The 10,741-nt window shown below is 38.5% G+C and overlaps 1 protein-coding gene across 3 annotated transcripts in view; it reads left to right on the forward strand.

Moving 5' to 3' along the window:
* LOC143287551 (solute carrier family 22 member 21-like) overlaps positions 1 to 10,741 on the forward strand; it is a 56,053-nt gene extending 45,312 nt beyond the window's left edge. For 2 of the 3 annotated variants that reach the window (XM_076595628.1, XM_076595630.1), the window contains 4 exons: positions 572 to 692; positions 956 to 1,028; positions 2,517 to 2,688; positions 7,040 to 10,741. In XM_076595628.1, the coding sequence (XP_076451743.1) occupies positions 572 to 692; positions 956 to 1,028; positions 2,517 to 2,688; positions 7,040 to 7,200 (527 nt within the window). In that variant the 3' untranslated portion in view covers positions 7,201 to 10,741. Of the gene's footprint in view, positions 1 to 571; positions 693 to 955; positions 1,029 to 2,516; positions 2,693 to 7,039 lie in introns of all 3 variants that reach the window. The other variant, XM_076595629.1, reaches the window with a different exon arrangement.

Raw genomic sequence — 10,741 nt, forward strand, 5'->3', positions numbered from 1 at the left:
GAGCTTTTATGGATAGAGTAGCGCCACCATGCCATAACCAAGAAAATGTGTTCTCAGGTGTTGATTCCAAACGCTTTATGCGTGGTTCGGTGACCAGAAGGTTGACAGAATCACAACAGTACCAATACACAGAGACTAAAAACAAACAAAGAAGCAAAACAATCGAACGAAAGAAAACAAATAAACAATCAAACAAACAAAACAACATGACAAGACGAGAGCTGAACAGCAGAAACAACGTTGGAGGAACATACAATATTCGCTAAAAGAATATCTGTAATTTTCCATACAAGGTACACTCTGGTGGTTTTCTGTGGCAAAAGTTTTTACAATCGTCAGGGGAAAAAACCTGATACGAACCGAGTCTTGCACGTCCAATATGTCCGCCCGAGTAGCTGTAACAGTTGTGATCTCTTATATGACCCTAGAAATGCAGTGATAGTTTCAGTTTCAAGGAGGTGTCAAAAGTGTGCGATCTGGTGTATGTACCTGCAACACATCTGCTGTATAAAAAAAATAAAAGAAAAAGGAGGAAAAATGATGGATACCGTGATTATGTTGATTATTTTAGTGTCGGAGGACAGTGCAGGGAATTACATCACTGTGCTGTGCTCAGCGGCCCGCTTCTTTCTGCAACTGGGCTGGGGAGTCATGGCTCTGTTCCACACTGAACTCTACCCCACTGTTGTCAGGTACTGGTCCCATTGTACCTCTGCGTGTGTGTGTGGGTTAGTGTGTGCGTATGCGTGCGTGCGTGTGTGTGTGTGTGTGTGTGTGTGTTAGTGTGTGCGCGTGTGTGTGTGTGTGTACGTGTGCATGCGCGCGCGCACACACACACGCGCACACACACACACACACACACGTGTGCGCGTGGCTCTCTCTCTCTCTCTCTGACGCAAATCCACTCATATGTACATACTGTGATATCACTCACTTAAAAACCTTCTTTTTACAGAGCTATTGGTGTTGGATACTGCCACACCATATCCCGGTGTGGTGCAATTCTGGCACCGTATCTGATGTCTCTGGTGAGATTGTATTGTTTTATGTACGGGTGCCGTTTCCGTTATTCCGAACACACACGCACATCTCTCACTCACTCTCTCTCTCTCTATATATATATGCACACACACACACACACACGTATATATATATATATATATATATATATATATATATATATGCATATAGATAGATGAATATATATATATATATATATATATATATATACACACACACACCCTGTATTTAATTTGTACGGTTCTTCAGATCGAGTTCATGTGTGTGTCTGTCTGTCCGTCTGCCTGTCTGCATCTGTTCCCCTCCCACGTCTATACCAACCCCTCTCTGTCTACCCCCTATCCCCTTTCTCTGTCCTCACATCTCTCCACTCCGTGTTTCCTTTCCTGTGTTTCTCTCTTCCTCTGTGTACATCCTTTCACTCTCTTTGTTTCTGTCTGTTTGTTTTAAAGCCATGTTCCAAACATTTCGAGTGAAAATAATATATTGCAAGTTCGGACTAGATTCGTAGCAGTTGCAATGGATGTGAAAAAAAAAAAATCGAACAAAATGATAATCTATGTCAAGATGATCCACGGTGAATACTTGCGTTTCTTTAGTTTAGCGTCTTTTCACTATCAGTGATATTAGACGATAAAAAAGTAGGGGGCGGGGGGTGGGGGGTGGAGGGAAGAGGAAAACAGAAAAGGTAGAAAACTACCAAAAAATGCATAACTAACATGCAATTACATTTAACAGTAACAATTCAATAATGATGATAATAATCAGAAGCCATTAACACAATTCTGAAGTACATTACAGGAATGTAGAAATAGGGCTATGAACTAATGGCTGTGAAAGTTCCACCATAACAACCTCGTCAGAAACAACTTTCCAGAAATCATCTGCATAATAGTTATTCTCCTTGAAATACTTGGGCAAGAAGATAAGTAACTGCTGACAGTGAAACAAACAATGATGCAAGTTGAACTGCTTACCACATATGCATGTAACATTTTTACTATACTTTGTCTTCAGCGCATCAAGTTTTATACGGAAGAAAGTAGAGGTTATTAATCTTGTATAGCAAGCTGATGGATTCGGTATCTTTTCTTTAATAATATTCTCACGTATATATATATATATATATATATATATATATATATATATATATATATATATATCCCTGTGTACGTGCGTACGTACATGAGTACATACGTGGTAAATGTGTGTGTGTGTGTGTGTGTGTGTGTGTGTGTGTGTGTGTGTGTGTGTGTGTGTGTGTGTGTGTGTGTGGATTTGCTACAACACGCTTCAAAACGATGTTCCCCTTTGTTTTAAAAGCTTCATTGCTATATGGACAATAAAATGTCAAGTGTTTCTTTCTCTCTGTGTCTCTCTTACTTTTCCGCTCCCCTCTCTTCCTTTACACTCTCAAATAATGTACAACAACAACATCAATTACAAAGCAACAAATAACAACAACAACGACGACGAATCTGTTTATTGATCCAAAGGGAGCATCATACATCTATGCCATCCTGGGCGTTGCCATGGCGGTGACAGCGGTGGTGCCACTGTTGTTACCGGAAACACGTGGCCAACCGCTTCCGGATGACTTGGAAGACAAGCAGGGAGAGGTGGATGCTGGGATGCAGACCAAAGATGACATGGAGCTCAGTGCGATAAGTGTGTGAGTCCTTTATAGGTGATTGTGTTATGATTAATATATATTTTCGTGAATTTTTTTTTATTTTTTATTTTTTTTAATTTCTATTTGATTTCACGTTCATATATATATATATATATACACATATATATCTTTGTATATATGTGTGTGGGGTTGGGGGTGGGAGATATGGGCGTATGTGTGTGTGCTTGTACAAGTAAGTGTTCATCTCTGTGAGTGTGTGTTTGTGTGTGTGTGTGTGTGTGTGTGTGTGTGTGTGCCGTGGAAACTGCGATACGTAGACTAGAAATGAGTGTGTGGAGGAGGGGGGTAGAGGAGGTGCAAGGTAATGTGTGTGTGTGTGTGTGTGGTGTGTGTGTGTGTGTGTGTGGAGCTCATGTACGTTTATATGTATTTGACTGTGCTTTCATATCTGTGAAACTGCATGTTTGGTGCATTTCTGTTGTGCATGTGTGGGTGTGTGTGTGAATGTGTGTCTTCATGTTTTACATTTATTCGCTTATTTATCACCATTGTTGTCTTATTTATTTATGTATTTATTTATTATTATTATTATTTTTATTTTTTTAAATTAATTAATTAATTAATTTTTTTTTTTAAACTTTTTTTTTACTTTTTTTTTCTGTATTACTATTATTATTACTACTACCTTTTTCTATATTATAATTATTATTCATTTATTTATTTATGTAAGCTTATCTATTATTTATTCCCCCGTTTTTTGTTTTTGTTTTTTGTTGTTGGTTTTTTTTTGTTTTTTCAAGGCCTGACTAAGCGCGTTGGGTTACGCTGCTGGTCAGGCATCTGCTTGGCAGATGTGGTGTAGCGTATATGGTTTGTCCGAACGCAATGACGCCTCCTTGAGCAACTGAAACTGAAACTTCACGTTTCTCTCTTTCCCTGGTTCTCAACTCCTTCCTGCTCAATATTTTTTGTTCATTTAAAAAAAAAAAAAAAGAAATGTTTGGTTTTAAGGAATAATCACAACTTCTTTTCGGTTCATATATCATAACAGCGTAGTTTAACTGAAGAAACATCACCACTTCTTTTCCAATTTAGACGTGTATTTAATTTATTTTTTTATATTACATTTTCTTCAAACGTCCTCATTCTTTTCCTGCTAGTGCTTCTAATGATAATAAAAATAACAATAAACATGAGGCAAAGCCTTCAAGACTCACTTGTGCTTCGCGCTTTATCCAGCAAAGGAATCACGATGAGAGACAGAGAGAGAAAAAAAGAGATTTAAAAATCGTTGAAAAGGGTTCTGTACTAAATATGATATATAAGATAAGCTTGGGAGAGAAAAAAAAAATTAAAAAAGAAAAAAGGCATGCGAGCGGGATCAAACCACGCATGTTCAGTTCTGATGCAAGCAGACCAATCCCCAAGGCTGCGGCACGTCAGATGACTAAATTTAAAGCTAAAAGCAATGTTGACGTTTTCTTCTTCGTGCGATGAATAGATGTGATTGTTATGCACGTAATAACGCCGTTTAAATCATGATTTTTTTTGTGTTTTACTATATATCGATTTTATCTTTTTATTTCGGCGGTAAAGGAGACGTTGTCATCTCCTTCGAGCACATTGCATCACATTGTAGATATCTAGATCTGCACCACAGGCTGAAAGAAACGATCGATTCAATTTTTCTTTTATGTTCATTCCATTTATTTCAGTGTCCACTTTAGAATATTTATATGCAGTAAACACGTCGATGGTGTAGTTAGTATCACTGTAAGTGTTCTGTCCAGAATTTGTGTTTCTTTCCTTTTAATTGTGAACAAGAAATACGGGGTCATGTCGTCTTTGAAAACAACTTACCATCTAGTAGGCTTAACTCAGCGGAAAGCGGTTTTTAGAATTTTCGGATTTCGGAACACATCTCAGTGAAATAAACTGTTTTTTTTTTTTAATCATTAACAACCAACCCAAAAACAGCTTAATTCGGGAGACTTACAACCTGTCATTGGTATGACTGTGAAGATTTTTTTCATACTATGTTTAAGCCAATTTTGGTATTGGCAGACAAAGTATTTCCAGAGAAAATGGCAATGTTAAAGTTTACCAAGGACACACAGACACAACCACACACACAGGCACACACGCACACACACACACACACACACACACACACAACCGAGCACCAAGTTAAAACAGAGACTCACTTTGTTTACACAAGTGAGTCAAAAAAGCATTTGTAAGAAGAGTGATCCACACAAGCCATTATGGCTTTTGTCATTGAAATCTATGACGGCATTTTCCAATGACAGTCATGCCTCAATATTAAAAATCGTATGATAGAATCAACTAAAATAAGTCTCTTTTATTGTTCAGTTAACTTTTTGTGAGATTTCCTACGCACCACCCTCACCTTACTTTATTGGTATATCTGAAAAGAAAATATTCGTTTAATGTTTGAATTGATTGAGCAACTAAGTGGATGACACATTTATTTGTTGAAAGTTTCTGTTGAATTAGCTTAATGTTTTGGATTCATTTAATTGTGTGATACTAAATAAAATGCATGTTGTGTACATATTGATAACTATCATACAGGGGCTCTTTCAGGACAAACAGTGCCCCCACCCTCTTCTTCTTACTTCGTGGGCTGAAACTCCCACGTTCACTCGTATGTACACGAGTGAGCTTTTACGTGTTTGACCGTTTTTACCCCGCCATGTAGGCAGCCATACACCGTTTTCCGGGGTGGAGACCCTCTGAAGCCTGTGTACCAGTAATGTCCTCCTGTCCACTATAATAACTTTTTTCTGCTGTATTTTTTTCTTTCTTTCTTTAAAATATATGTGATCGCATATTGTTTTGTTTGGGTGTTGCTTTCATTATTTTTGGGCGGTATAGTTTCAGTTTCAGTAGCTCAAGGAGGACAAAACCATATACGCTACACCACATCTGCCAAGCAGATGCCTGACCAGCAGCGTAACCCAACGCGCTTAGTCAGGCCTTGAGAAAAAAAGAAAGAAAAAAAAGGTGAATAAATTATAGATAAGCTTACATAAATAAATAAATAATAATTATGATATAAAAAAGGTAGTAGTAATGAAAATAATAATAAAATGATAATAATAATAAATAAATAAATAAGACAACAATGATGATAAATAAGCAAATAAATGTAAAACATGAAGACACACATTCACACATACACCCACACATGCATAACAGATATGCACCAAACACGCAGTTTCACAGATATGAAAGCACAGTCAAATACATATAAACGTACATGAGCCCCAACACACACACACACACACACACACACACGCACACACACACATTACCCTGCACCTCCTCTACCCCCCTCCTCCACACACTCATTTCTAGTCTATGTATCGCAGCTTCCACCACACACACACACACACACACACACACAACACGCACACACACACACACACACACACACACACACACACACAGAGATGAACGCTTACTTGTACAACCACACACACACACGCCCATATCTCCCACACCCAACCCCACACACATATATACAAAGATATATATATATATATATATACGTTCCAATATCCTGTTGCTCCCACAGTGTAGGCATGCATACACTCACATACTGGCGGTATAACCACTGTAAACATTTTCTTTTTGCAACCCTGGGTATAAACTTCCGGCCTTTTTATTCATTAAAAAAAATATTATTTTTCATATAGTGACAAGTGTGCCTACGCCAATTATAGGCAACAAAAGGTAACGTATTGTTAATCAAATGAAAACTATTTATCATCTGAGGGGAACTGAAAATAATGCTACACAACCTTTCATATAATTTGATCGATGCATACTTGAGGGCAGCTTCGGGATTTGGACGGGGATGATTGGGATGCCTCATTGTCATAACATGACTTGATTGCTCACGGATTCTTGAAACTTTCAACGTGTGATCGGCGTGCTGGTGTGAACGGTGTAAGGTGGGTGGTGGGAGCAGGGGTGATGTTTTCACGTGGAAACACAACTGGCGGGACGTGCTGTCTGCCGTGTGAGCTCAGTGCAGAGTCAGCAGTGCGCCGTCCACGTGGCTGTTGTTGTGAACTTGTTATTGTGAAGGACTTCACGGAGCGCTGGTTTCCTGATGGGTGGGGAGACAGACTGGTGTGTCACACACGACTTTGATATCATGTCAACATTTTTTTGTGAGAATTATCTTACACATTTGTCTTTCTGCTTGTGTATGATGTCTTTTTGCCAGAGTCAAATCTCAGTGCTCCTGTTTATGGTTGCTGATTGTCGCTATTGTGACTGACAGTTATGTGTCATAGCCACCAATTAGAATGTGTAATACACTGTAATGTATTTTTACTTTATTTTGTTTCGCAGAACGAACGTTAAGATCCAGCCCAGAAAAGTCGCTTAAAGTTCCAAGGACTATTCTGAATTGCGCACGAAATGGGTTTTTTCTGAGCCCAAGTTCACAACGTGTGGAATTCTCTACCAACGTCTCTCAGAAATCCCCCAGTTCTCCTTTATTTCCGATCTGAAAACTTACCTTTTCCGTAAACATTTCTGTTCTGGGCACAACGGGTAAACCAAAGTCTGTTTGTTAGCAAGTATCTTTGTGCTAGTGTTTTTGTGACCTGTTTTAATGCATGTGTATTCTATGTAGTTTGGTCTCAGATGTGATGTCATCTTCTCTTTTCCGTCTGGATATCAAAATCCCGACACGTGTGCGCATGTGTGTGTACGTGTTGAAGCTACAGTGTTCTGCTACGCGTACATAAGTGTGTAAGCGTGTGTTAAGCCAAATGGAAATCTATGTCAGAAAGATTTTGATGCTCATGTAATTCTATTGTAGTGCAGTTGATATTCAATGAGATTGTGTGTGTGTGTGTGTGTGTGTGTGTGTGTGTGTGTGTGTGTGTGTGTGTGTGTGTGTGTGTGTGTGTGTGTTATGAAATGTATTCTATTCTAAGATTTATTCACTTGAGAAAATTTTTATTGTTTCATTGACTTTGAAATGTGCTTTTTATGAACATATTAGACATTTTTCGTTGACAGAGAGCTGTTAAAATTTCTAAGGCATGTTTATATTTAACTGGACGATGTAAGACGCTCTGAACAGCATTGGTACTGGATATTGCGCCAGAAAAAGGTGACGTAGGCTATTATCATTGTCAACATCATCATTTTTTCCTGACATTTTCAAAACATGGAAATTTGTTTTAATTTCAAATATTGAAATGGATGCACGTGATTATGCAAGTGTTGTCGGACGTCCAAGAAATCGTGCCAGATCAATGGAAATGATGAAACGGTTCAGTCTGATTAATGTCTGATCGACGTTTCAGAGAAATATACCAGAGCAAGCGTGAATACACACGGCGATGCTTTAAAACTGTTAAACAGGGTCGCCTCGGTTAGTTTTCAGTTTCATGAGAGTTACTTTCTCAAATAAAAGGGTCATTTAATAGTCCTGGCCACAGATCGGATCATTCGCTAGATAACTTTAAACCTTATGAAAGAACAGTACGAAAGGGAAATTTAACATCTCTACTGCCAGATGAAATTATGTTAGGTAAATTAAAGATTTAATTCAGAAAGTCAGTAATGTCAATGTACCTGTTTACAATTTTGATAATTTAGATACGATCCCAGCAGAAAATCTCCAGTTTATAATATCCGATCAAATATTTCTACAGACCCTTCCTATGGAAATGCACTGGAAAATACTATAATATTCATCATAGAAAAAAAAGAATGAAAAAAAGAAAAGCAATTACATATCATTACTTGTTAAAAAAAAAAAAAAAAAAAGATGTCAATGACCAACGTCCATGAAATGGATCAGATAAAAAATGAATAAAATGAACACAGGAATAATAAATTGGATGGTACCAATCGCCACGGTAAAGTGGTTAGCGTCGCAGACTGACGGCTGGGAGGACGTGGGTTCGATTCCCAGCGGAAGTGGGGTTTTTTTTCGGCCCGTGGCCGGCTCCTACACAGATTTAGATATTACATTGAAAGACTGGGACCACAGAGTCGAGTAGCATCCACTTCATGGATGCGTCTTTGGGTGTGTTGCTCAAATTTCCTGACCAACACTGCAAATGTCTGTATCGACCCCCTTTCGACCCCCCTCCACAACCGTGCTTGGGGTCCTTTCAAGGTCTCCGGTGTCGGCAGAGTCATGGGGAGCTGTTGTTGGAGGGAAGTGGTAGTGGTCTCCACTCAGGAGGGGACGCTTACTCAGTCTAGCTCCACGATTAAGCCATTATTGTCGTCAGTAGGGGGCATAGAAAGTGGCGCTCAGTCGACGTGCTCAGTAAGTACGTTAATTAGTACGAAGTAAAAACGTTTAATCAAATCAGCACTACTGAACACCACTGATGTGACTCAGCAGCAGTGCAGGGTCTTCTCTGGTGTTTGGCTTCCAGGCGACCTAACATCAATAGTTCCATGTGGACTGCTGACGTTGGGACTGCGAGATACAAACCAGGTGTTGTATAACTTGTACTGGAAAAGAGCGGCCTGGGGGTAATGCCACTGTATCGCTGCTGCTAATGGGACAGCAGAAAAACAACAACAACAACAACAAAACAGCTGGGTAGTATGGAAGTGCGATTGAAGATAAGAAGGTGGCAAGATGGTGAAAAAGCTTGGAGATATTTCAGTAATTTAGAAAAAAAGAAGAACTTTTGTTAATAAAACAGTTATTTGGATGCCAAGGTAACGGTTCTATTGTGACTAACCAGAGGGATATTCTGACAGAATTTATCTGTATATATTTGCATTTATCATTATACAAGCATGTTTATATATATGTATGCAACATATATTATGTACCTCTCTATGTTACCGTTCAGTTCCTTCATGTGTGTGAATGTGAAAACACACACACACACACACACACACACACACACACACACACACACACACACACACATATATATATATATATATATATAGAGAGAGAGAGAGAGAGAGAGAGAATATATATATATATACACACACACGCGCGCGCGCGCACGCACACACACACACACACACACACACACACATGCAGACACATAGTCACTCAGCAACTCACTCACTCAATCACACGCTATATAATTTCATAATGCGTATCGATAGATATCCTGCCTATTCGATTTTTTTGTTGCTTTATGGTTTAATCAGAGCATATAAACACTGATGGTATACATATTTCAATTCCTCGCCTTTTTTGTCCTACGCAGACAACGTCTTGTACACACACACACACACACACACACACACACACACACACACACACACACACACACACACACACACACATATATATATATATGAAAGATTGCAACCATGCAGGAGGATTGTCATAAATGGAAGATTGTTACCATGGCTATAGATTACCAAAGATAGAAGATTATTGCCATGGGTACACAGAAGATTGTTGTCATGACGATGCAGAAGACTATCAGGGATAAAACATTGTTAGAATGACCATGCAATACAATGACTACGTCGTATAATGTTAGACGGATAAGATGGGTACCATAGGAATGCAACAGATTGGTGAAAGTTGATATTGTCAGAGATAGCGATTGTTACCAGTTTTATGTAGTGCTATCACCTGAAATATTTTTCGTGCTGAGGTTCATGCTGTCGAAAGCAAAAAGTAACAGAAAAGCCCTGTTGTCAGCTCATGAGGCATGGAAAATCAAAACACAAAAAGCGTTACAATAAACATATTCTTAACTTGTTGACTTGTGTTCAACGTATTAGCTATTGCTATAAGGAATTTATATGGCTGTAAAGTGATTTCCTTATTTTCACATTTATCAAACTCTTAATTACCCAACATCGTTTACGAGAATAATTGTTGTTGAATTGATAGCGATGTTCACTTTGCCTTTTGCTTACGAAAGTGTTTTACGTGGGTTAATTAAGAAAATATACCATAAAATTTCGATCATTTTTTGTCGAGTGAAAATGGTCGTTCGGTTTAGCTGAATTTGTACATCAGTGGTGGTCGGAGTGAAATTCCACAATGTTGTCACAATAAACAGAATCGTGTTTTCAATAAATATTTGATCAGAG

The sequence above is a fragment of the Babylonia areolata genome, chromosome 11, assembly GCF_041734735.1.
Source record: "Babylonia areolata isolate BAREFJ2019XMU chromosome 11, ASM4173473v1, whole genome shotgun sequence".
NCBI lineage: Eukaryota > Metazoa > Mollusca > Gastropoda > Neogastropoda > Buccinidae > Babylonia > Babylonia areolata.